This window comes from Podarcis tiliguerta, assembly GCF_965153285.1.
Source record: "Podarcis tiliguerta genome assembly, chromosome: 5".
Lineage (NCBI taxonomy): Eukaryota > Metazoa > Chordata > Lepidosauria > Squamata > Lacertidae > Podarcis > Podarcis tiliguerta.
This window is the reverse complement of record NC_139538.1, coordinates 98,326,757-98,354,601: the sequence shown is the minus strand read 5'-3', so window position 1 is coordinate 98,354,601 and position 27,845 is coordinate 98,326,757. Positions and strand designations below refer to the sequence as shown.

The following is a 27,845-nucleotide window of genomic DNA, read 5'->3' as shown; positions in this document are numbered from 1 at the left end:
TATTACTTCCCTTGATCTAGATCTATACTCCTATTGATGCAGCCCAGAATTGCATTGGCTTTTTTAGCTGCCGCATCACACTGTTGGCTCATGTCAAGTTTGTGGTCAACCAAGACTCCTAGATCCTTTTCACATGTACTGCTCTCAAGCCAGGTGTCACCCATCTTGTATTTGTGCCTCACATTTTTTTTGCCCAAGTGCAATACTTTACATTTCTCCCTGTTAAAATTCATCTTGTTTGTTTTGGCCCAGTTCTCTAATCTGTCAAGGTCGTTTTGAAGTGTGATCCTGTTCTCTGGGGTGTTAGCCACCCCTCCCAGTTTGGTGTCATCAGTAAATTTGATCAGGATGCCCTTGAGTCCATCATCCAAGTCGTTGATAAAGATGTTGAATAAGACCGGGCCCAAGACAGAACCCTGTGGCACCCCACTAGTCACTCTTCTCCAGGATGAAGAGGAACCATTGATGAGCACCCTTTGGGTTCGGTCAGTCAGCCAGTTACAAATCCACTGAGTGGTAGCATAGTCAAGACCGCATTTTGCCAGCTTCTTTACAAGAATACCATGGGGCACCTTGTCAAATGCCTTGCTGAAATCAAGGTAGACTACATCCACTGCGTTCCCTTCATCTACCAGGCTTGTAATTCTGTCAAAAAACGAGATCAGGTTAGTCTGACATGACTTATTTTTCAGAAATCCATGCTGACTATTGGTGATCACAGCATTCCTTTCTAGGTGCTCACAGATTGTTTGCTTAATGATCTGCTCCAGAATCTTCCCTGGTATTGATGTCAGACTGACTGGGCGGTAATTATTGGGTCCTCTTTTTTCCCCTTTTTGAAAATAGGGACAACATTTGCCCTCCTCCAGTCTGCCGGGACTTCGTCTGTTCTCCAGGAATTCTCAAAGATGACTGCCAGTGGTTCTGAGATCACATCTGCCAGTTCTTTTAATACTCTTGGATGCAGTTCATCTGGTCCTGGAGACTTGAATACATCTAAACTAGCCAAGTATTCTTGTACTATCTCCTTAGTTATTCTGGGCTGTGTTTCCTCTCCTGAATCATTTGCTCCAAATTCTTCAGGTCGGGCATTGTTTACTTTATCGGAGAAGACTGAGGCAAAGAAGGCATTGAGGAGTTCAGCCCTTTCTGTGTCACCTGTTTGCATTTCACCATCTTCTCCTCTGAGTGACCCCACTGTTTCTTTGTTCTTCCTTTTGCTACGAACATACCCATAGAAGCCTTTTTTGTTGCTTTTAACCTCTCTAGCAAGCCTGAGTTCATTCTGTGCTTTAGCTTTTCTGACTTTGTGTCTACACGTGCTGGCTATTTGTTTGAATTCCTCTTTGGTGGTTTCCCCCCTTTTCCATTTTTTGTACACATCCTTTTTTAATCTTAACTCAGTTAAAAGTTCTTTAGAGAGCTACCCTGGCTTCTTTAGGCACCTTCCATGTTTCCGTCTCATTGGTATTGCCCTGTTTCTTGTGTTATTCAGGTCCAAGAAGAAGGCACCTTAGTGAATCTGTGGCTTGGTCAGGTCTTTGAATTGAATTGAAGGTCTTTGGGGTAACATGGGTGGGGGCAACACTTGAAAGTGTGACAGAAATATAAATGGAGTTATGTGTTCTGACCATCAGTTACTGCCTTCCTGGACTGATGATGGAATTAAGAAGCAGAGAAATATATATTCCACTACTGATGACACCTTAGTCCAAACCTGCAGATAACTTCTCCCAATGAAGTTTAGCTTCCAGAGAGCAATAATTTCCAGGAAGCAGATAAGGAAGCCACACTCAATGGTACTAAATGGAAAAGTTCACAGGAATCAACAGAATGGCACTCCTTTCCCTCTCCCACCACCAGGATGTCCAAGGCCGTTTCCATTTCAAAACTAGGACAGAAATCAGACAGTAACAGATCCAAATAATTGGCTTCATCCAAAAATCCCTGAAGCAGACATGACAATAGGCTTGACAACAGGCTCAAGACATCCTCTGAGCATTTCTGCTTCCTACACCAAATCCACAGGAAAGTTACATAGCAATCAGAGATGATTGGGTCAACTCACTGTAGCATTTTTATAAAGATATTTACCTTAAATTCTTCCACAATAATAGCCAGGGCCTCATGGCCAGCTCTTCTCAAGTCTTCCAACTCAAGTTTATGCTTCTCCTGTAAGAAATATATAATCATACAGTCATGACAACATCTAGTCAACCCTTTATCCAGTCCACGACACAAACTAAAGTGCCATAGACTTTTCTGTTTGTGACATCGGAAACATATAACATGTATGTGTTTCTAGTTTCACTGTTTTACTGTTAAGGCAGAAATACAAAAGTCAATTTAGACTTTAGGTGAAACTGCCGTTTCCATATGGTGCAGAGAGCAGACCATTTAACAGCACAAAACAACTGAGCCTGAGGGTAAGGTACTTTTAAATAAATATCAGCTATAGGAAAGGGTATTTCCAAGATTGCCAGGTGTGAACCTCAGTGCTTAAAGAAGCCCCAAGAAATAACACATGCAGAAACAGAAAGAAAAGAACTATGTCTTTGGTCAAGCTAACTGTGTACACCATCCATGTGGACCCTATGATCTCTGCATCACCTGATCCACTATGTAGTGTATGCAGGGATCATTTGAACCATGAGGGCCAGGGTTTTTATTACATATGCACCCTTCTCCAATGGTTTGTGTAGGCATCCTTATTTCTTCTTAGTCTGGAAGTGAACACAGCTTGTTTTAAATATAGACCTTAGTACCTATACTAAAATGAAAATAAGCAGGTTGTTTACCAGTAACTGGTGTTCAAGAGGCTACCTGCAACCATACAACTGAGTTCTACACCTCCACAGAGCATCTCTAGAATCTTCTAAAATTTAAATTAATGACTGCTGGAGTAAGCTGCCATCATCCCTGATTGCAGGATAAAATAATAAATAAATCTGGTCTGAAATTTCTTGACCTTTTCAGTCTTTCATCAACTTTTATCATCTTCACAGCAATAAATATGAATTTAGAAGCCTATAACTACTTTTCTTATCAAGGAACCAGTACCATTGATTCTTTTATTTTATCCTGTATTTTATTATGTGAACCACCCTAAGATCTCATGATGAAGGGCATGTAAAAATCTAATAAATAATAATCAATAATAATCATACTTTTGTTTCCTCCTCCTTTATTTGATAGTCATAGCTTTGAGGTTGGCAACATGGTTAAAAGTAATAATTATCCATTGGTTCTGCTATTATAATACTATAGACATGCATCCCTTAATCACTCCGCTCACTTTTGTGAAAGATGAATTCCATGGACAAGACACCTACTCTCTTCTATAGTTGGGTTACTCAAAAGCTGTACTCTTTGGACACATTGTCAGGAAGCCTTGGAAATGAACTATGACATTTTGCAAGCCTAACAAAATATATTTCAGCACCTCTGACCTATGATAGTCCATAATTAGTATTTTAACTGAAACACAGGTTTATTGCAGGGGTAACTTGACCAAGATGTGCCAAAAAGAATTACTGAAACCATCTCAATAGTTCTGCAAAAACAGACCTACTAACTCCTTCCCACAGTCATTCACTTGTGAAGAGCGAAAAGAGGGAGTATGCTGGGCAAAAACTGACTCAACTGGGACAAGCTGCAGCCAAAAGGAAATAATCTAACTTTTGGATCCTGTTTCTAGGTATATTGTTTCATATAGTTAGACCCCTAATGAATGCAGAGATATCTGCCAGTAACTGGCTCGTGCATTATAGCAAGATCTTTGGGGATCTATCTTTAGATCACATGCCAAAATTATCCTTGGAAGCCACATGATTGCCTTTTTGGTCCCCCGTTACTATTTGAGGATTATTACATCCTTCAGATGGCAAAGCACCTGGAGAGGGTATGCCTCCCACAAAAATAGTTCCACACTCTCCACTGAGCTCAAAATGGCTTACATGGGAGTTATATCCAACTGAATTTTACCTGAAATTATAGAATCATAGAATCTTTGAGATGGAAGGGGCCCAGTGGTCATCTAGTCCAACCCCCCTGCAATGCAGGAATCTCAGTTAAAGCATTCATGGCAGATGGCCAGCCAACCTGTTTAAAAACTCGCCTCTTGTGGGAGTCTGTTCCACTGCTGAACAGCTCTTACTGTCAGAATGTTTAGTCGGAATCTCTTTTCTTGCAACTTGAGTCCTATCCTCCAGAGCATGCTCCTTTCTCCATGTGACAGCCCTCAAGGTATTTGAAGATGGCTATCATATCTCCTCCCTCTCTCCTCTTTTCCAGGCTAAACATACCCAGCTCCTTCGAGTGCGACTCATAAGGCTTAGTTTCTAGACTCTTGACCATCTTGGTTGCCCTCTTCTGCACACGTTCCAGCTTGTCAACATCCATTTTAAATTGTGGTGTCCAGAATTGGACACAGAGTTCCAAGTGTGGTCTGACCAAGACAGACTAGAGTGGTACTATTACTTTCCTTGATCTAGAAACTATACTTCTGTTTACGGAGCCTAGAATAGCATTAGCCTTTTTTGCTGCTGCATCACACTGTTGACTCATGTTAAGCTTGTGGTCCGCCATGACCCCTAGATCCTTTTCACATAAACTGTTAGTAAGCCAGGTGTTCCCCATCCTATATTTGTGCATCTGTTTCCTCCTAACTGCAGAACCTTACATTTGTTCCTAATGAAATTCATTTTGTTAGTTTGGGCCCGGTTCTCCAATATGTTAAGGTCATTTTGAATGCCTGTTTGAAGGAGGCAGTGGTAAAACCACTCCTTAAGAAACCTTTCCTGGATTCAGAAAACCTAACTACTGGCCAGTTGCTAATCTCCCTTTCCTGGGCAAGGTTCTGCAGCGAGTGGTCGCAGACCAGATCCAGGCGCTTTTGGAAGAAACGGATTTTGTGGATCCTTTTCAATCGGGGTTTAGGCCTGGTTTTGGCACAGAAACAGCTTTGGTCCCTCTGTCGAGAGACACACAAGGGAAACATGTCCCTGTTAATTGTTCTCGACTTCTCAGCGGCCTTTCATACCATCGACCATGGTATCCTTCTGGAGTGACTCTCCGTACTAGGGGTGGGTGGCACCGCTTTGTGGTGGTTCTATTACTTGGGGAATGCTATTCAGACCTGTGGAAACCGCAGGGCTCAATCCTATCACCCATGTTGTTTACATGAAACCGCTGGGTGGGGTTAGCCGGAGGTTCGGAGTATGTTGTCAGCAGTATGCTGATGACACCCAGCTCTATTTCTCCTTTACATCTGCAGGTGAGGCAATGGAAGTGCTGGACCAGTGTCCTGCCTCGGTAATGGACTGGATGAGAGCCAACAGACTGAAGCTCAATCCAGATAAGACTGAGGCACCCTAGACCAGATGGCTGGGGGGGTTGCCTGCTCTTGATGGGGTTACACTTCCCCTCAAGGAGCAGGTGGCCCAGAGCGTCTTCCATCAGCTTCAGCTGGTGGCCCAGTTACGCCCCTATCTGGACAGGGATAGCCTAGCTACTGTTGTCTATGCTCTGGTAACCTCAGGGTTAGATTACTGCAATGCGTTCTATGTAGGGCTGCCTCTGAAGACGGTTCGGAAACTTCAGCTAGTGCAGAATTCAGCGGCCAGGTTGCTCACCGGAGCAAGACGGTTTGAGCATATTACACCAATCCTGGTCTGATTGCACTGGCTACTAAGTAGTTTCCAGGCCCAATTCAAAATGCTGGTTTTGACCTATAAAGCCTCAGGACTGCAATACTTCAAGACCTCCTCTTTCCATATGAACCTACCCAGACCCTGAGATCATCTTCAGAGGCCTCCTTTGTGTGCCCCCTCCTTGAGGGGTCCGGATGGTGGTAACATGAGAACGGGCCTTCTCTGCAGTGGCTCCCCATCTGTGGAATGCTCTCCTTAGGGAAGTTTGCCCAGCACCTTCATTGTACACCTTTAGGTGCCAGGCAAAAACATTCCTTTTTAATCAAGCCTTTGTTTGATACAATTTACATCCTATGCCATTTTAAAATGTGTGGTTGGGGGGGAGAGAGCTATTGCGTTGTTGTTTTTATTTTGTGGTTTTATATCTTGATTTTATTCTGTGGACTGCCCTGAGACCCCCGGGTATAGGGCGGTAAACAAATAAATGTTCTTCTTGTTGTTGTTTACTCGTTTAGTCGTGTCCGACTCTTCGGGACCCCATGGACCAGAGCACGCCAGGCAATTCTGTCTTCCACCACCTCCCACAGTTTGGTCAAACTCATGCTGGTAGCTTCGAGAACACTGTCCAACCATCTTATCCTCTGTCGTCCCCTTCTCCTTGTGCCCTCCATCTTTCCCAACATCAGGGTCTTTTCCAGGGAATTTTCTCTTCTCATGAGGTGGCCAAAGTATTGGAGCCTCAGCTTCACGATCTGTCCTTCCAGTGAGCACTCAGGGCTGATTTCCTTAAGAATTGGATAGGTTTGATCTTCTTGCAGTCCATGGGACTCTCAAGAGTCTCCTCCAGCACCAGAATTCAAAAGCGTCAATTCTTCGACGATCAGCCTTCTTTATGGCCCAGCTTTCACTTCCATACATCACTACTGGGAAAACCATAGCTTTTACTATATGGACCTTTGTTGGCAATGTGATGTCTCTGCTTTTTAAGATGCTGTCTAGGTTTGTCATCGCTTTTCTCCCAAGAAGCAGGCGTCTTTTAATTTCGTGGCTGCTGTCACCATCTGCAGTGATCATGGAGCCCAAGAAAGTAAAATCTCTCACTGCCTCCATTTCTTCCCCTTCTATTTGCCAGGAGGTGATGGGACCAGTGGCCATGATCTTGGTTTTTTTTTTATGTTGAGCTTCAGACCATATTTTGCGCTCTCCTCTTTCACCCTCATTAAAAGGTTCTTTAATTCCTCCTCACTTTCTGCCATCAAGGTTGTGTCATCTGCATATCTGAGGTTGTTGATATTTCTTCCGGCAATCTTAATTCTGGCTTGGGATTCATCCAGACCAGCCTTTCGCATGATGAATTCTGCATATAAGTTCAATAAGCAGGGAGACACTATACAGCCTTGTCGTACTCCTTTCCCAATTTTGAACCAATCAGTTGTTCCATATCCAGTTCTAACTCTAGTTTCTTGTCCCACATAGAGATTTCTCAGGAGAAAGATGAGGTGATCAGGCACTCCCCTTTTTTTAAGAACTTGCCATAGTTTGCTGTGGTCGACACAGTCAAAGGCTTTTGCATAGTCAATGAAGCAGAAGTAGATGTCTTTCTGGAACTCTCTAGCTTTCTCCATAAACCAGCGCATGTTTGCAATTTGGTCTCTGGTTCCTCTGCCTCTTCTAAATCCAGCTTGCACTTCTGGGAGTTCTCGGTCCACATACTGCTTGAGCCTGCCTTGTAGAATTTTAAGCATAACCTTGCTAGTGTGTGAAATGAGTGCAATTGTGCGGTAGTTGGAGCATTCTTTGGCACTGCCTTTCTTTGGGATTGGGATGTAGACTGATCTTCTCCAATCCTCTGGCCACTGCTGAGTTTTCCAAACTTGCTGGCATATTGAGTGTAGCACCTTAACAGCATCATCTTTTACAATTTTAAATAGTTCAGCTGGAATACCATCACTTCCACTGACCTTGCTATTTGCAGTGCTTTCTAAGGCCCATTTGACTTCACTCTCCAGGATGTCTGCCTCAAGGTCAGCAACCACACTACCTGGGGTGTACGAGACATCCATATCTTTCTGGTATAATTCCTCTGTGTATTCTTGCCACCTCTTCTTGATGTCTTCTGCTTCTGTTAGGTCCTTACCACTTTTGTCCTTTATTATGGTAATCTTTGTACGAAATGTTCCTTTCATATTTTCGATTTTCTTGAACAGATTTCTGGTTCTTCCCATTCTGTTGTTTTCCTCTATTTCTTTGCATTGCTCGTTTAAGAAGGCCTTCTTGTCTCTCCTTGCTATTCTTTGGAAATCTGCATTCAATTTCCTGTATCTTTCACTATCTCCCTCGCATTTTGCTTGCCTTCTCTCCCCCGCTATTTGTAAGGCCTCGTTGGACAGCCACTTTGCTTTCTTGCATTTCTTTTTCATTGGGATGGTTTTAGTTGCTGCCTCCTGTATAATGTTGTGAGCCTCCACCCATAGTTCTTCAGGCACTCTGTCCAGCAAATCTAAATCCTTAAACCTGCTCCTCACTTCCACTGTGTATTCATAAGGGATTTGGTTTAGATTGTATCTTACCGGCCCAGTGGTTTTTCCTACTTTCTTAAGTTTAAGCTTGAATTTTGCTATAAGAAGCTGATGATCTGAGCCACAGTCAGCTCCAGGTCTTGTTTTTGCTGACTTCTCCATCTTTGGCTGCAGAGAATATAATCAATCTGATTTCGATGTTGCCCATCTGGTGATGTCCATGTGTAGAGTCGTCTCTTGTGTTGTTGGGAAAGCGTGTTTGTGATGACCAGCTTGTTCTCTTGACAGAACTCTATTAGCCTTTGCCCTGCTTCATTTTGATCTCCAAGGCCAAACTTGCCAGTTGCTCCTTTTATCTCTTGATTCCCTACTTTAGCATTCCAATCCCCTATAATGAGAAGAATATCCTTCTTTGGTGTCACATCTATAAGGTCTTGTAAGTCTTCATAGAATTGGTCAATTTCAGTTTCTTCAGCACCAGTAGTTGGTGCATAAACTTGGATTACTGTGATGTTAAAAGGTCTGCCTTGGATTCGTATCGAGATCATTCTATCATTTTTGAGATCGCATCCCAGTACAGCTTTCGCCACTCTTTTGTTGACTATGAGGGCCACTCCATTTCTTTTATGGGTTTCTTGCCCACAGTAGTAGATAGGATGGTCATGCGAACTGAATTTGCCCATTCCAGTCCATTTTAGTTCACTGATGCCCAGGATGTCAATATTTATTCTTGCCATCTCATTTTTGACCACATCCAACTTACCCAGGTTCATGGTTCTTACATTCCAGGTTCCTATGCAATATTTTTCTTTACAGCATTGGACTTTCCTTTCGCTTCCAGGCATATCCGCAACTCAGCATCCTTTCGGCTTTGGCCCAGCCGCTTCATCAGCTCTGGATCTACTTGTACTTGTCCTCCGCTCTTCCTCAGTAGCATGTTGGACGCCTTCCGACCTGAGGGTCTCATCTTCCAGCGTCATAACTTTTATATGCCTGTTGTCTTTGTCCATGGAGTTTTCTTGGCAGGGATACTGGAGTGGCTTGCCGGTTCCTCCTCCAGGTGGATGACATTTGGTCAAAACTCTCCACTATGACCTGTTCATCTTGGGTGCCCTGCTTGGCATAGTTCATAGCTTCTCTGAGTTATTCTGAGTTATTCAAGCCCCTTCGCCACGGCAAGGCAGTGATCCATGAAGGGGAAACAAATAAATAGATAGATCTGATTTTGTCTTCTGCAGCAATAGCTACCCCTCCCAGTTTGGTTTCATCTGCAAATCTGGAAAGCATCCTCTCAATTCCTTCATCCAAGTCATTTATAAAGATGTTGAACAACAACGGGCCCAGGACAGAACCCTGCGGCACCCCACTTGTCACTTTTTCCCAGGATGACAAGGAATGGTTAATGAGTGCTCTTTGGGTTCAGTCAGTCAACCAGCTACAAATCCACCTAACAGTTACCTCATTCAACCCACATTTTACCAGTTTCTTCACAAGAATATCATGGGGACTTTGTCAAAAGCCTTACTGAAATCAAGATACACTATCTCCACAGCATTTCCCTGATCCACCAAGTCTGTAATTCCATCACAAAAAGAAAATAGATTGGTCTAGCATGACTTATTTTTGAGAAACCCATGCTGGGTCTTAGTAATCACAGCATCCTTTTCAAAATGCTCACAGCTCAACTGCTAAATTATCTGTTCTAGGACCTTCCCTGGTATGATGTGAAACTCAATAGTTGGTAGTTACCTGGTCTTCCTTTACCCCCTTTTTGAAGATGAGGACTACATTTGCCCGCCTCCAGTCTGTAGGGACCTCACCTGTTCTCCAAGAATTCTCAAAGATAATAGACAAAGGCTCTGAAATTACATCTGCAGCTCCTTTAGTACCCTTGGGTGCAGCTCATCAGGCCCTGGAGATTCGAATCCATTTAAAGCAGCTAGGTGTTCCCTTACTACCTCTTTTCCTATCTTGGGCTGCAGCTCCCTCCTTATGTCACTTATTCTGTTATCACCAGGTTGGGCATCACTTTCCTTTTGGGTGAAGACAGAGGTAAAGTAGGTGTTGAGAAGTTCTGCCTTTTCTCTGTCATCCAATAGCATTTCTCCATCTTCCCCACACAGAGGACCTACCACTTGCTTGTTTTTCCTCTTACTTTGGCCAAATGAACTTTTTTTAAAACCTCTCTTGCAAGCCTGAGCTCATTCTGAGCTTTTGCCGGCCTGACCTTCCCCCTGTTGGCTACTCGTTGGCTCCTCCTCTGTGATTTCCTCTTTCTTCCATTTCTTATACATGCCCTTCTTAACCCTCAGCTCATCTGTAAGCTCCTTATGCAGCCACACCAGCTTTCTTTGACGCCTCTCACTTTTCTTTCTTGTTAGTATTGCCTGCATTTGTGCCTTCAACATTTCTCCTTCTAGAAACTCCCATCCTTCTTGGACTCCCTTCACATTGAGTATTTCTGACCATGGGATCACACCCAGGAGCTCCTTCCGCTTCTCAAAATTGGCCTTCTTAAAGTCCAGAGTGCGTGTCCGACTACACTCGGTTTCTCCTTGCCTCTGTATCCTGAAACCCAGGAGAACATGATCACTTCCTCCCAAGTTTCCAAGCACTTCCACTTCAGCAATCAATTCCTCCCTACTGGTGAGGACCAGGTCCAAGATAGACAATCCTCTTGTTGGTTCTTCCACCTTCTGAGAAATGAAATTGTCAGTGAGGCAATGGAGGAATTTATCAGACCTTACACTCTTGGCAGAGTCTGAGTCCCAACAGATTTTGGGGAAGTTGAAGTCCCCCATGATTACTATTTTTCTCCTTTTTGAATGCTCTAATAAGGCATCATCCAAGTCTTCAGTCTGGCTTGGTGGTCTATAGCAGACACCCACAGTAAGGTCATTGCCATTTCTCTCCCCTGCATTTTTTACCCATATGCTCTCAATCAGCTTTTCATGCTCCGGGTTATGGATTTCTTCACAAGTGTACTCCTCTCCCCTTCCTGTTTGGTCTGTCCCTTTGGAACAGGTTATACCCCTCAATTCCTTAATGAACCTATTTAACAAACCTAAGTAAGGCATGCCCACTGTCTATGGGCCCATGAATACGATTATTCCCCTTCCTCCCATTGTTCCCCTTCCTCCCATTTTATCTTCACAATAATCCCTTGAGATAGGCTAGACTAGAGACTGTGACTGACCCAAGGTTACCCAATGAGTTTCATGGCTGAGTGGAGAGTTGAATCCTGGTCTTCCATGATGTAGGTCTAACATTCTTACCACTACACCACACTGTGGAGAAGCTATGCTATGAAAACAAAATCTGCTATGAAAATTGAATAAAAATGTTAGCCGGAAAACATGGATGTTTAAGAATTTCTCCAGGAAGTCAATAATGAGGACAGACGCACCTCTTGAAGGAGAGCATTCCACACAGGAAACTGCCACTGGAAAGGCCCTATCACAGCTCAATGGCAACGGGACAGCCCCTGGTGGCAGCACCACCACCACTAAGACCTCAGCTGCCAATCACACTTTCTGAGATGCTTGATCTTGCAGGAAGTGCTCTTTTAGGTACTTTGGTTCCATTCCATGAATTGGGCTCAATAGCTCAACGGCAGCCAGTGCAGTGCTTTAAGGACTGGTGACATACTTTCCCATCAGGCTGTCCCACTTTTATCAGCCTAGCAGCCACGTTTTGAAATAGCTGCAGCCTCCAGTCTGTCTTCAAGAACAGTCCCATATGCAGCGCATTACATAAGTCCCGACAGGTCACCAGAGCTGGACAAAGCTGGGTAAAGTCAGGGCCCTCGAGGTCTATGTTAATACATAGGAGAGCAGGCACCTCAACCTCATTCAGGTCATCACCTTGCTTCATGTGATGCTCCTGAATGAAGTTAGGTTGGCAGAGCCCAGGAGCAGAACCTCTTAGTAGTGAAACCAACTTTTATGAAATGTTTTCTCCAGAAAAAAATGAGATGGCACACCAATATGCTGCTTCAGGCTTCATTTGTTTGGTAAAGACTGGTTTTATATTTTAAGCTATTTTGTAAACATCATTATATGCCACTTCAAAATTACAGTGCTAAATTGTTTATGGTGCCAAGGTTTTTGCTGAAATACATCAATAACAATTAAAAATCTTAGCCAAAGTATTTTTGAAAAAGCTAATTCAATTATTTTATCTTTCAGATTTAGTTTGATTTTTTTCAATGCTTATTAACTGTTTCTGCTGCTACTGTGCTTTTTTTCCAGACAAGACAACATTTTTATTAACCTTTCTGCTGCTATTAGTATTTATTGAATTGCTGACTTTTGTTTGTACAATGATTTTTCTTCTATGAACCAGTTTTAGTTTCTCTCTTTTAAAGTAGAATACAAATTTATTATTGCCTTTATTATTAGTTAAATATAACTGATGAATTGTAGTGACTACGTAAAACACTCTTTCTCTATGACATGTAAATAAAATGTCTGGTTGAAAGGTCTCAGGGTCCATAACTGCCAGCATATGAATTACTGTGTCATAGAGCTAACGATTAACATCAAAAGTCATGTTTTCCTTTACCTGGGAGAGCTGGTATTAATGCAATGAGTTTGACAGCAATTTCTTAATTTTAAGTGATTATTAGTACAAACATTACATTTATTTACATTAGTCAGATATCATTTTATTACTGCATATTTAAGGACACAGATTAACTAACACTATATACAAATAATATATATTCTCGTAAAATATCTTTCAATTTTTAAAAACCTAATTTATTTTGTTTTTTAAGACACAATTTAATTTTATCCACCCAGATTCCATCTCTAACTGTCCTTTGAAATAATTGCATCCAACTTGAAACTGTTAATATCCAAATGTTTATGGAAGCATAAATAACCTTCTAAAGTTAGAAGAATGACTCAGAATGCTACTGAACATTCAAGTGTCTAGACACCTAATGCTTTAGCTACTATTCAATAACCAAAGCCTGGAAGAAATGGAGTCCTGGCCATATCCTTTGTAATACAGTAGCATTAGATCTTGAAGTCAGACTACATTTACTGGAAGGCTCATCTTCATTTCAACAGAGATGGAACTGCTCTTTTTAAATTGGTGGGTGTCATGTCCTGCTCATTTCTAGGAGTCCACTTTTAAACAGGGGTAGGTACTTACCACTGTCCCCTTACTGTAACTCCTCCAAGACAGGGAACCCCATTCTGATGAGGAACCTGTTCAATAAAAGGCAGCTTTCCGTTGGGAATGGAGAATTCAAATTCCCCAGGATTCAATTAAATTCTGACTAGTAATGTTGCAAAATGTCTAGGCAAATGGAATATTTGAACTACATTATTACAGCAGTTTAGAGTATTAAACTAAGAAAGGTATTTCACATTGCACTTTAGAGAAGAAATAAAAGATAGTCCTAATACTCACTGCCATTATCACCACAAGTAAGGTTTTCTAGGTGCTCAACAAAGTATCACATAAAGTTTTCTAGATGTTGCACATCATTGCCCCAACAAACAAGTCTACAATCTAACATAAGTAACTCACAACTTATACACGTTTAACATGTACAATTTCAGTTTTATGCAACTGAAAGCAAGACAGTTGAAATTACACCAATTAAAGGCACAGAAGCTCTTTTTGTGCAGGGTTTTCCTGCAGAGTAAAGAGCTTTTACAGTAAGCTCTCAGACTTCCCTACTACATTCTGGGAGGCTCTCATGAGATCTCGCTGGAACTTGGATCTCACAAGGGCCTCCCAGAGCCCAGTGAGCAAGGAAGAGAGCTTAAAAGTTCTCTGCTTTGCTTGGTGGACAAGACTCTTTTGATATGATGGTTTTGGAAGGTAAGATTGGGGGCAGTTCCAAAGGGGTGCAAGGGGGTAGTTTGGGAATAAATGTTTGTGTGTATAAATGCAATCCCCAGAATATAACCCCTAAATTATTTTATTTTATTTCTATACTGTCCATCTGAGGATCACAGCATGGTTTACAATATAAAATCACAAAAATACGTAACATGGTAACAAACAAAAACAACACCCCCCAGCCAAAATGCAAGTTACCTGTATACACAATACAACAGAAAAAAGCGATAGAGATAACAGAAAAACAAGCCAGGCATTACTTTTTGTAAGGTTACATAACATGAAAACAAACATTAAGGTTTATTCTATTTGTTCCTTAAGGCAGTGATAACGAATTCTCAGATACGCTAATATAGATGTCTACACCACTGGCTTGAGATATTACTGCTGCTGCTCCATAGTTTGTTTATAGATAGCAAATTGCAATGACCTGGCTTGAGAACATGAGCTTTAAAAAACATGATTTACATGACCCTAGAAGAGAAAAAGACAAGTGAGTCTTGACCGGGAACCGGCCCCTAAACCTACTCCTAGGCCACACCCCCGAGGGCAGCCCATTGGTCCACCAGGGGTCGGCCAAGCCCACAGTTACTTGGAGGGGAGCACCCAGCCAGGTGGCCCCGCTTAGGGCCGCAAACTCTGCCCACCTGTTGGGAAGGGGTGAGTGGGAATTGCTAATGAGCAGCAAGCAGCCCTATGATTCACATGCTCCCTCTCTTCTATCCTTACACTAGAGGTTTTCAACCTTTTGGAGTCCACGGCTCCCTTAACCAACTACCTTCTTTCTGCAGTACCCCTGTGGGGCTCAGTTATGTCACCTTCTGCCTGCAGAGCGAGCAGCCTCTCATCCTTTTTCAGACACCCTCCCTTGTGGAGCGTTACCTCAGCCTCCTCTCCCCTCTCCTTGGGTGTCCTCTGGGCAGCCGCTGCTGCCGCCCTGTCTCTGAGCTGCCCCTCCTGCCCCAAAGAGAGGTGCTTCCTCACACGGACCCACAGGGGCATGGGACTTGTCTGTCCATTCCCAACAGCAAGGGCTCATGGACTGGCTGGCTAGGCTCCCTTGCTTGCCTGCCTGCTTACTCTGAGACCACCTCAGCTCTTGGCAACCAGCACCATTCCCCTGTGGTGCTTGTAGCCAAGGCTGCTGCAACAAACAGTTGTGCAAGCCTTTGGGAGGCAGAGATGCGAGAGGACATCAGAGGAGGAAGGGAAGGAAAAGGGGACATAGGCCAGTGTTGCCCATAGCACCCCTGGCCATTATTTGTGGCACCCCAGGGTGCCATGGCACACTGCTTGAAAATCACTGCCGTACACATTTGAGAAGAGGGGAGCAAAAGCTTCTTTTCACTTCCCAAACACCTGGAGGGCACCACATTGGTTACCCCTAGTTTAGAAAATCACCTGAAGTGAGCTAAAGTTATCTTCATGTTCCTAAAAGAAGTTTCTACATAGCAAAAGTAATACTCCAAGATGAAGAACTTCAAATACTATGGAATATACAAACTGACCATTTTAAAGGCAGGAATTTTGTGAGCATTTTCATAATGGATCACATTGATCAAATCATTGCTCTTGTCCTAACATAATTCTGGTGTTGTTGTTTTTTCATATTTAGTAGGAGACCTTTATATTTAAATGAAACCTAAAAGAGGAGGAAAAGCAATGTATGCTTAGCATTTCTGAGGCAATCATTGGAAATGGATCTGATGGCTTGACACCCTCATTGCTGGATACAGCTGGGATTGAAAGATGCTAGCTGAAAGGAGCCCAGGCAGTATTAGAAAGTGTACAAATTGGAAAAAGTAAATTTTCTGCCAGTTATTGTGCCCTTTAGGATTTAAAGTCATTCCAGATACATTTTAGCATTAGGTAGTGCTATATTTATCTATTCTCTTCTATGTGCTTCTTCATTAATCTACTTTGTTCAATACAGTTCGCTGTATACGTTGAGTTTGTGGCTCTGGGAGGTTTGGGGAGGGGGGGAAATGTCACTGAATAAAACAAGGAAAGGAATTCAAAAGCACAAAGACATGCCAAAAATAAACTGAAATGTCCAGGCAGAAAAACTGAACAGAAGTGGGCATATGCATAAATGTGTTTAATCAACTAGCAAAAACAAGGCTAGAAACTAAGAAAGTACCCTTTTCCTGCTACTTTCCTCAATGCACCATATTTTCAAGCTCTTCTATGACCTGCAAAAGTTCCTGGAATTTCATCTATAAATTTAGTGGCAGGTATAACTTTTTAAACACCCATTTTTCATTATTAGTGTTCTGTCTCCTCTATGTCTGCACCTAAAACCAACCTAAATATTTTGTTAGAAGATGATATTTAACAGGATGTAAGTCATATTACTTTTAAAAGAAAACATACATTTTCTAATACTCTTCGCCACAGAATGTACCTACCTCCGAGATATATTTCTTGCTGTTCATATTCATGTGCACTAAATGAAACAACATTGTTCTACATTTTAAAGTTTGATTTCAAAAATTCATGGTTTTCAACTAAGGGTGGAGCTGAATACATGGGCTGATCGATGACCAAACTAGGTGTGATGGAAGCAGGTCTGCCCTGTTAACGTGCAGGTTAAGGTAGAAGTCTGATTTGAAGAGCAAAAGGGGAAACACAAGTTGGTTCAAGTACTGCTTAGACCTCACCTCAGCAATTTCTCTCTCATTTTTCATCTGAAAACCAATTTTGCTCATAAAACCTGCCATCAACCCACCCTGATTCAGATAAGACTGAATCTGCCACTTCCAGAAACACCACCAGAAAAGGATCCTGTGAAGTAACTAGAGTTCCTGCCTCAACAACTAGGTAGTGCTAACCCCAGATGGGCCCAAGATGACCAGAATGGAAGATCAGCCATCACTTTGTTTCTTCACACAGATGCATATATAAGGGGCTGTAAATGACAACCAAGACCCATCTCCTATGTTGATTTGCAGGTGATATGGCAGTTTTGTCATATAATCTGTTAACCTCCCTCCCAAAAGCTATGGTTAACCTCCAAGACTTTAGTATTTTGGCTGCCTACAGGATGAATTATAATAAATCTAAATCCTTATTTCTTAAAATTGACTCCAACATACAACTTGTGACATGTCATTTAACTGGAATTAAGATTTCCCTTTCTCTTCAATATATAGATGTTTATTTACCTGGGAACTTAAATGATTTACCTTAAATTATAGCCTGGTTAACAATAAGATTAATAGGGACATAGCCTGATGAGCTAAATCCAACCTGTATTTTGAAGGAAGAGCTGAATTCCTAAAAATGATGGAATTGCGTAAATTAAGGTACTTATAAAAGTATTCATATGCCACCAATACATACAATATAACACTGTGGTGTGCAACAATAGAAACAGACAGAAGTTATCATTAAAATGATTGGCTGATCAAAAAATGTTAACAGTTACATAGGCCTATCTACATAAAAGTTGTTCTTGTTTCAGGTTTTACCTATCCCTATTCCTAGATCTCTGATTGCTAAATGGCAAATAGCATTTAATAATCTTGGACTGAAAAATAAACTGACTTGTAAATAGACTGGCTTGTAACTTTTTTGTGCATGCAATTTTTGGGGTTTCCCACAGCTTCAGCTTTAATACAACTTAATTACTTTTAGCCCAAATAACTTGTGGCTATTTTGAGAGGAATTTGGTTGAAATAATAGGTACATACAATGAAAGGCAACCTTCACTTCTCTTGGTTTCCTCCATTGCCAGCTCTGCTTTGTTGTCTTGGCCACCATGCTGGAGCACTCACAAGCGGCCTATCGCTCCATGGGCTGATTGTGAGTCATTAAACATTCCCCCAAACAAATGCTACAGAGGCCGCTCCAAAAAAACGACTTTATAGCATTACTTTATGGGATCATTTACCTTTACCTTTTTTTACATAGGGCAACAGGTGTCAAAGCTGGTAACAAGTGGCTCTCAGACACCCATGACATCACTTCCACACAAAGAATATTTTCAATTTATTTACTGAATGAAGGCATTATGTACTCAACCTTTATGGGCAAATTATGCCTCTCTGGGCTTCCTTTGAATTTGTTACCACCAAATAATGGAGAGCAGCCATTGGCAAAATAATTATACGTTCATTCCAGACAAACACCGTCAAAGGGAAATACCATGTGATACTTCCAGAGAAAAGAAAAAGATTAAAATTTTGAAGTCAGTGTTACAAGTTCTCCAAAGCACTGAAAGACTGATAGAAATTTAATGTTTGCCTATGAAAATGCCGAACAGCTTATGGGATGCATTTTTTGGTTTTGGTTTTTGGGTGGAGGGTTAACCTTGGGAAGAGGGGACCCATGGCTTTATGTTATAAAATTCAGTGGCAAGAGAGCTTCTACTTTTTTAAAGCCCTGTTCTGAAAGAAAAAAAAGGTTTTTCAAACTTTCAGGCAACCATGCAAGTCACTGAAAAAGAAAAATATGTATTGGACCACATATTTTGCCCTAGGGAAGTGGGGAGAGAAAAACAAGTTACCTGAAGCTTGTTGTACTGATCTTCATGTGAAATCAATTTATCCTCCTTGTGTTTCAGGAAATCTGTTTCCAGAATCCTGTATTTTTCCAACAAATCTTCTAACTCCTAAAAAAGATTTAAGATTAACATGAAGAAGTACTGAACCTATTTTTAAATTCTAAGCCAGACTTTCCACAAAAAATATTAAACAATTAAATATTAGTCAACTTTTGGGCAAAGGGAGGAATTGATAAGCCACTGAATTTAAGGGTTTTTTTAAGCTCAGCAGAATTAACAGTATTAATATGATATTCACCAGAAAGGTGTATATATATACAGAAAGAGAGAGCCCCTACAACATATTCCTAGACTATCAGCAAAATAACATTTTTCCACCTTGTTCTCCGAAGGATCTTGACCTTCTTTCCTGAAACTTTCCAAATAAGTCAAACTGAGTCAGACATGGAAAGGAAACTAAAATGGTTAGATTTGGGCAAAGCAAACAGCAACCGAGGACAGGATCTTGGACTGGAAAGTGTTAGACAAGTCTAACTATAGGTGATGTTGCCAGCTACAACCATAATGAAATTACCCATAGATTTCAAAGGATGACGCTGAGGAGTTTTAATTATACCTTTTTTATTCTACATTTTTCTTCATCAGCAGCTTTAAGTTTAACTTCTAGACTTGAAAGTGTTTGCTGAAGTGTTTCTTTATTTGCTTCATCCAATTCTAGTTTCCTATCATTTTCACTTGCTGTTTCCACATCTTCAGTTACACTCAGACAGGAAACTGGTACATTCAAAGAAGGATCAACTGATAATGGAACCTATTTCATTGAAGATACAAAAATGCATAGAAATGACAAGAGATAAAAATTACAATGAGAAACCATTTCCATAGCAATACCTTCCTGAGATGCAGATAATAAAGGTATATGAAAATATATATAGTTCCAGGCCTGTCTGAATAAGAGGGATTTTCGCAATGAGCCAATGAAGCATGCCACTAATTATGTGCGTCCAAGGTGACTTTGGACCTTGGTTTCCCAAACAGCAGAACTTACCCAATGCAGTCCCTGTAGCAAGACATTTTTGAAACTGAGAAGAGTCTCAAAATCAGCATGGCACAGGAAGTCTGCTGCTGAAGGGGGAAAGTGCCAAAAATACCACTGGGTTTCTTTTAATAATTCTAATGGATTACATAACTATAAGAAAAAATACAATGACAAAAAGAAAATGCAATATTCTTCTCAAGCTGGTCAGTATCATAGCTTCCATTTCAAAATGCACAGGGCACATTGCTACAGATCAAAGAGATTTTGGCTCCAACCCACCTAATGTGACCTGTGACTACAAACTATCAAAAGCAACAGTACTTAATTAAAGACATGATGGTGCAGTTGTAGCACTGATTTCAAATGGGCTCCATGGTTGCAATAGGGTGCTGCAGCTCTGAAATTGAAAGAGGTTAGCACTTGTGACCAATCTTTTTTGACCAAAGGGTTTCACAACAACCCCTCTGAGGGCTGTCTGCCAGCAGTGGGCATTACTAGCCACCATGACACTTTTGCACATGCATGCATACACACACAGTGCATACCTATGCAGAGACATTAAAGAGAGCCAAGGCCGCACACTCCTCAGTCCACCCAATGTTTTCCTGTTGTTATTATGTGTCTCACAGCTACAATAAACCTACCATTAAAATGGTAGGTCATTTCTTCGTCAGAAGGCAAATGGGCAAATTTAGCAGGGGGTCAAATACTTTCCCCCCTCACTGTATCAGCAGAGAAGCAGGGGCATTTTTCATCATTGTGGCTCTCAGCCCAGGAAGAGGTTTACATTGAAACCCCTAAAACAAACCCCCCCCCCCTTTTTAGCAGAGATTTCAATTGCCCCTCAGATCCTCAGGTATGGGATTGACCGGAAAGTAGGGTTGGCTGATATATCATCCAAAACCGGTCTGAAGTCAGTATCATTATATAAGTTTCATAATTTTTGACCTGCCAATATATCACAAATCATTATGTGTGTATGTATGTGTGTGTTTGTCTGTGTGTGCTATGGAAAATCATAATGTGAGGAAATCTGTAAAGCCAGCAAATACTTCTCTTGATTCCTGCAACTCCTGTTAACTCTACTGGCTCAGCTTTCCCTGGCCTCATGCAGGCGGCAGCAAATTAAAGAGCAGGTGCAGGCAAAAATCACAATGCGAGAAAAACCATGAAGTCAGCCAGTGCCTTGACATAGCTCCATCCTTATTTCAGGTATCGTGATATATTGGTGAGTTGCAATGTTTCGCTGGTGATGTATCACGGTACTGGAAAGTACCTAATATAACACCAATTTTGCATGGACAGGACAAATAAAGTTGATTGAAGAGCCAGAACCAGAGCCAGTTCACAGGCCAGCAGTTCATGTATCTGTTCAATAGGCTAAAGAGATTTTGGTCAGGTGGACTGCAGCCAAGATTTTAGTTGTAAAAATGCATGTTTTACCTACAAAAATTCAGCTCTCCACTCTACTCCTGGCAATATTATGCGCATAACAAAATGATTTACAGGGCAATCTTATATGTTTCTACTTACAATTAAGTCCCATTGAGTTAAATGTGGATTAATATCAATTTTGTGCATAAAGGATAAAAATAGGTACGTTTTACCTGTTCTTTAAGATCAGCTAAATTTAAAGTGCTGGTTGATGGCTGACTATCTGTCACCATATCATCACCTGAAGGAATTAATGGATCACAAGAGAAAAAGCTGGGATTAGTGGAAGACAACTCCTGAAGAACCTCAGCAGAAAGTGTTGGGGGTACATGGATTTCAGGTGCTACATAGGAAACATGAAAAAGCAAGCTCAATATACACTTATTTCTGAAATTCAACATCTAACAGAGATGACAAAAATAGGAACTTGGTAATTAAAGAAAGGAATTTTACAAGTTGCCAATGGAAAAATAGGTAATGATGTGGAGAAAATTTAAGGCTAGATTACTTCGCACATGTATTATGATTCCCCCCTCCCCTTTTTACACTTAAAAAACATTTTCAAATTTGACTATTTTGCCAAGATAGAATAACATGATACCAGGTAGAAACTACACAGTGAATTTCAAATGCTGCTTTTCATTCATAAAATCACATTTGTCATACTATATGTGTCAGAGATCAGACTGAGGATTACAGCTCTGATGAGGAATGGTTGGAGCCTCCCCCTCTTTCTGCTCCTAACCCGAATTCTGAAGCTGCCCATTAACAATGGAGAAGTATATAGATTTAGAGAATTGGTTTGCAGAGGGACATAGTTTGGAAAACAACAGCTGGGCAGACTGAGTGGGGAACAGCTAGGAGAAGCAGAACAGGAAGAGAGATAAGTGACTCCCCTTCGCTAGAAAGTGTCCTGTCTATATCTCCAAGGGCAAGGAGAGCTGATAAGGTTGATTTGCAGAAGGTTCAGTGGTTGCGAAATCAGGCTGCAAGAAGAGGGGGAAGTGAAGAAGATAACTGGGGGGGGGTAGGAGGGAAGCTTAATTGGGAGCACCTTTATTCTGAGAATGGCTGCATTGTTCCTTTGCTCTGATCATTAAACACTCTTAAACTGATAAGGGACTCTAATTGCTTTGTTCTGCTAATGCACGGCCAAAGCAGGGGAGGGAGCCATTTCTCCAAAGCATGACAATATGCTGGGATATTCACCAGTCACTAGACAAATGTATACGTATAAAAAATTATGGACACTGTTTTGGTTAATAGGAACAGCTCCAGTTCAGCATTGGATGATGAATTACATAAAGAGCAAGGACTCTCAACCAGAGAATACCTGCCTTTTAATGTTTTTATAATATGCATACTGACAAAGTAATATTAATGTTGGATGCTCTGCATTTTCCTTGGCATTATGATGAACACTGACTATGAACACTGATTTGGCAATATGCAAAGCCAAATTCATTTGTTCACATTCTAGATGTCATTAGGTTAATGTACACTGTGGTTGATTTTTAAGCATACATGGGTCCCTGAGATGTAGAATGGTTTTGTGTCCACGTATTTCTTTCAATGGTAAGCAAATGAAGGACACCTCCAAGAGCACTTTCAAACATGAGAAGGCTACAAAATGCCTGCAATACTCATATCATTGCGTGTGAGCGATCAGTTGAAGTCATTTGCAAAGGAACTGCTTGTCTACACCAGCCCCCAAGTGCCCTGCATCTCTAAAAGATGCCAAATTGCCAAGACAGGCATTAATATTTTTCTGGGTTACTCGATCTGGAAAGGGAGTGAAATAATCTCCCAGATAGCTCAAGTACTTGACTGTATAATCCTTTGCTGCAGGCTCCAGCATTTCCACGCTGGCAAGGATTAAAGCCTCTGCCCCACTGAGGAATGTATTAAGAAAGATGCCAGGAGATAGCAACCTTCTTGCTAGCACACCACTAAGATCCTCTGCCCTTAAGGCTTAGATCTCAAGAAAATGCTGTTTATGAAGAGGTAATAAAATGAATAATAAAAGATGTAAATTATTTTATCCTTTGTTTCATTCGTTTCCCTTCCAGGGGCTGACATGTCAGCAGCTCTCTGCTCCTTCCTTGGAAAGTGCCAGCTTTGAGAGGGCTACCAAAGAACCGCTGTCTGGAGAAAAGTTAAGGACACTGTTGGCCTGAAAGATGGATGCTAAGCAGAGCTACCCAATGTCTATGTTGACATGTCTAGACATTGCTGAAAGCACAGTCAATTCATTAGACTACAAGAAAACAGACCTAGCAAAGATACACAGAATCGTAGAACTGTAGAGGTGGAAGGGATCCCAAGGGTCCAACCCCCTGCAATGCAGTAATCTCAACTAAGGGCCACATATAATGGGACAAAACTCAGTGCTGTTTCCAGACGGGTGGCTCCTACCATAGGCAGGACATTAGTAACAAGAGCCTGGGAGACACTCTAATTCTGTATTGCCTGTATGGTTTTTAAAAATGGCTTCAGTGTGGTTTCCTTTTCAAGGCAAGAAGACCGGTAGCATCATGAGAAAGCTGCCAAAATAGTTACATGGATCACCTCAATGATGGTGAGCATAGAATTGCAGAGTTGGAAGGGACTCCAATGGTCTTCCAGTCCAGCCCCTTTCATTTCACAAGTCTTATGCATAGCTTTGGGCAATGCAATACCACCAAGCCAACATTGCAAAAAGATTTCCCTTGGGAGCTCTAACTCAAGATACTAAAATCTATTCATGTTAACTGAAGAGCAAACACTGCTACTGGCCTCCACATAAGAAAATCCTGTCATGGTGGGGTCCCACCCTATTCTGCTAATATGTGAGATACACACCTACTCCTCCAGTTACTCACGCCTACCACCTCCTATGCTTGTGCATTTGTTATATCTGCTTTTGTATGGTCGCAGAATTATATATCTAATTCTTTCCCCATTAACGCAATAGATCTGCACAGTTTACCTCTTTTTCCTCTTCAGAAGCATAGTTTATGCAGATTTAAAGTCTGCTAAAAGTCTTGTTTAAATTTTAAATGGGTGACAGCTGTAGTCTAAGTACCAGCAGGGATATCAGGGCTCTACAAATCAAGCAAGCTTTCACTCTGCACACAACATATGACTATATTAGATTTTGACCTGTGCCCTGATAACACCAGTTTCAAGTATCACATGTTTCATTTTTAGATTAACTCTAAAGACTATCTCATTACTACACACATATATGAAATGGAGAAAAACCTAGCCTCCCACATTTTTTATTACAATGTATGGTTGAGCTGCTTTTTCCCAGACCCAAAAAGCACCCCAAAGCACATGCATGAATCTCCTCCCCATCTGTTGCAAGATTTGGATAATAGACACAGGTGTGTCTCAGTCTCTTAGGTTCTCATTATGCACAAGCAAGACACTGCATGCCAAAAACCACAAAGCCTGCACCAGTGGAATCCTATTTCTTAATGGTTATATGCACAGATGTACTGTTTCTGAACTGTATTCCAAAGACTGTTTGATATTTTACAGCCACTACTGGAATGACATCAGAATGGAAGGAGTGAAAAGGGATCAAGGGGGTTAGAATGCTGTTAAGGTGACAGGAAGCAACCCCACAAATGAGGCACAGGAAACCATGGAGTATGCTAATGCTCAACATGGAAAGACCTGCATTTGTCCATCTGGTTTCCGTACTTGCCAAAGATAATCCAAAAAGTCATTTGCAGTAAAGGCCGCAAAGGAACAAGCTGAAGCCTTAAAGTGCACTTCCAAGTGTTCCTTGGCAAGCAAAGCTTTCAGTAAGCACCAATCAGCTGGCTAGAACTTACAGCAAGCTGCACAGGGATTGGCTGCATTATGGAGTTTCCGATTAGGTAATGTACACAGACAAATTTTCAGATGCCCTAGAGTGTGATCTAATTGAGCAGGTAAACAAAGCTAAAACCTTAGAAACTGGCACACTTAACCAATACAGTGGTACCTTGGGTTACAGACGCTTCAGGTTATGCATTTTCGGGTTGCGTACTGCACCGAACCTGGAAGTACCGGAACGGGTTACTTCCGAGTTTCGGCGCTTGCACATGCGCAGAAGTGCCAAATTGCGACCCGCACGTGCACAGACGCAGCGCTACGGGTTGTGAACGTGCCTCCCACACGGATCAGTGAGAAAACTTGTGGGAAAATTTTTGGGGGGGATCATCCTACACCACTGCTTATAGCACAGATATTAAGATAATAATTAATATTTAATGCTGTATTGTTTTTAACACTTGATTGGAAGCCACCCAGAGTGGCTGGGGAAATAAATAATAAATTATTATTATTATTATTATTATTATTATTGGAAACATCATCCAATAAGTTGGAAACATCGTAAGGAATATCAAAAGATTCTTGATACAGATTACAAACCTATAAAGAACCAAGCTGCGAGTTCAGCATTGTAAACATTGATCACTGTTATAATAAACTGACCTCCTTAGGTAGACAAAGAAGAAGATAGTTTTAAGAGGAGGAATGTGTTGAGCTAGGCCTGTGTGCATATTTAGATTTTAAAATACTTAAAGTGGGAGAATGATTGTTGCTCCTATTCACAAGTAAATTCACTTATATAGGTACAGCAAAATGCTTTCTGAAACAAAGAAAAGACTGTCTTTTTGCAATCTTTGTCAGTGCAAGGATATTGTACGAAAAGTTATAACCTTTCTAAAAAGCAGTGGCTTTCGCACGAGGAAGCCTAAATGTGCAGTTCACAGCAGACACATTAAATTGAGACTGGCCTGTTTTATCTTGGCTTAGAATACTTCATGAAGAGAGACAACAAAGATGTACAGTGGTACCTTGGTTCTCAAACTTAATCAGTTCCGGAAGTCTGTTCCAAAACCAAAGCGTTCCAAAACCAAGGCACACTTTCCCATAGAAAGTAATGCAAAACAGATTAATCTATTCCAGACTTTTAAAAACAACCCCTAAAAAAGCAATTTAACATGAATTTTACTATCTAACCAGACCATTTCTGGGTTAGGGTTAGGGTTAATTTTAGGATTGGGTTAGAGTAAGTGTTGTTTCATGTTTTCTTGTGATTTTGATTCATTTGGGGTTGGTTTGCTTTTTTCAATTTGTTGTGTTGCTGCTTTTTCGTGAGTTGCAAGTTTGTTGGCTTTGTGGTTTTCTGGAAAGTTTCAGTTTTAATTTTGAATGCAGCCCTGGTGTTGAGTGAGGGAAGGCAAGGGATATCGCCACCGCCGCCGCCACCGCACCAGCTTGCTCCTGCTTGCAGGCAAGTAGAAGTCGGATTGGGCTGCTCCGCTAGGCAGTGCGAAGCTCCCGCTTCCCAGTTTAGAGAGCCCCAATCCGTTGCTGCTTGCACGGGAACAGGAGCTGGACCCGGGCCACTCAGCTGGGGGAGTGCAGGCTCTGTTACACTTTCCGTTGAGGAGTTTGCAGCTGCACTCCCCTCAAAGAAGAAGTTTAAAGGAGCCCCCACCTCCTCATCAGAGCCCCTGTACCACCTGAAGGCAGCCAGGAGCTCCTCAGCTGAGCTGCCCAATCCCGCTCCTACTTGCAAGCAAGCAGGAGTGGAGGCAGGGATCTCTCAGCTGGGGAGTGGAGGCTTTGCGCTCCACTCCACTTGCGAGCAAGCAGGAGCAGGGCAGGGATCTCTCAGAAGTGGAGGCTTCGTGCTCGGACTTCCCCAAGTGGGAATGGACCTCCTGATTATTGAGTGATGTGGGTAAGTTCCTCATCAACAGAACCTGGGCAGGCTACCTGGGGCCAACATTCACCTTACCACTGGCAATAGGCCCAACAGCCCCACCGTCTCCCCCATGGCCTGCTGCCCGAGGACCCCAGCCAACACAGCTTCTGGCTGAGCAAGCTTAACAACAGGCGTTAGCTTAGCTTATTTAGCTTTTAGTTGCTATTTTGTAACTATTGTTTTATACTGATTTGTTAATCATATGACTTATGTTGTAATTATGATGTTTATTTTCTGTTTTATTATGCTATTGTTATTTATTGTTTGTAAGCTGCTTTGACTGAAAAGTGGTACAGAAATACAATAAATCAAATAAAATCAAAGCTTTATACTACTGCTAGGACCAAAAAATATAGTGTTATTAATTTGAAATATATAGTGGAAATACTAGAATGAATTTCACATCCAATTACATAAATCCTGCCAATAGTAAAAGCAAAAGATTCTTAAGGTATCAAATATGACAAATCAGCATAAAACCTGTACAAATGCTAACACTGCCTCTTCTTGTAAGTTATGAGTAACAACTAAAAAGAGTAAGTCAAGTAGGTATATGTTTGCATTAAAAAAAACCCATTCCTTAAAGTTCTATCCATTTAAAAGGAAAGACTATCAACTTCAGAAGTATTAAGCTACAGAATACATTATGTTTGACATTAGACTTTTGCAGTAGCACCAGACCCATTCAAAAATATTTATGACGGGGGGGGGGCACTAGGGGCGCATTGGAAGATAGCCAACAATACCATCTCTCCGGCTCACACAAGGTAATTAAGAGGCTGATATGGGAGTATGCAGCCTCCCTTGTTACCCCAAGGGAATGGGGAACACTGGCTTGCCTGCGGTTGCCATAAATCACCCCCAGATTCGAAAGAAGGGGGTGAGGGTATTAGGCACACAGCCCTCATATGAGACGGCTCTCCCTGACGCTGTCTCTGATCGCGTGAACTGGCTGCAGGAGCTCAAATGCACATATTTCGAGCGAAGAACGGGAGTTAAGACTGCTAACTGAAGTGACCTCTGTGAAGTGGAGAAATCGGTTGGATTTAACAGGAAAACATAACAAGAAGAAGATACATCAAAGGGT

At 41.6% G+C, this 27,845-nt stretch overlaps 1 protein-coding gene across 6 annotated transcripts in view; it reads right to left on the bottom strand.

Annotated features, from left to right (window-relative positions):
* Window positions 1–27,845, bottom strand: part of CCDC91 (coiled-coil domain containing 91) — a 127,762-nt gene that overhangs the window by 82,115 nt on the left and 17,802 nt on the right. For 3 of the 6 annotated variants that reach the window (XM_083440786.1, XM_083440788.1, XM_083440783.1), the window contains 4 exons: window positions 21,180–21,247; window positions 19,150–19,344; window positions 18,537–18,641; window positions 2,095–2,172 (listed from right to left, as the gene is read on the bottom strand). In XM_083440786.1, coding sequence (XP_083296912.1) covers window positions 2,095–2,172; window positions 18,537–18,641; window positions 19,150–19,344; window positions 21,180–21,247 — 446 coding nt within the window. Of the gene's footprint in view, window positions 1–2,094; window positions 2,173–18,536; window positions 18,642–19,149; window positions 19,345–21,179; window positions 21,350–27,845 lie in introns of all 6 variants that reach the window. The other 3 variants (XM_083440784.1, XM_083440785.1, XM_083440787.1) reach the window with 2 other exon arrangements.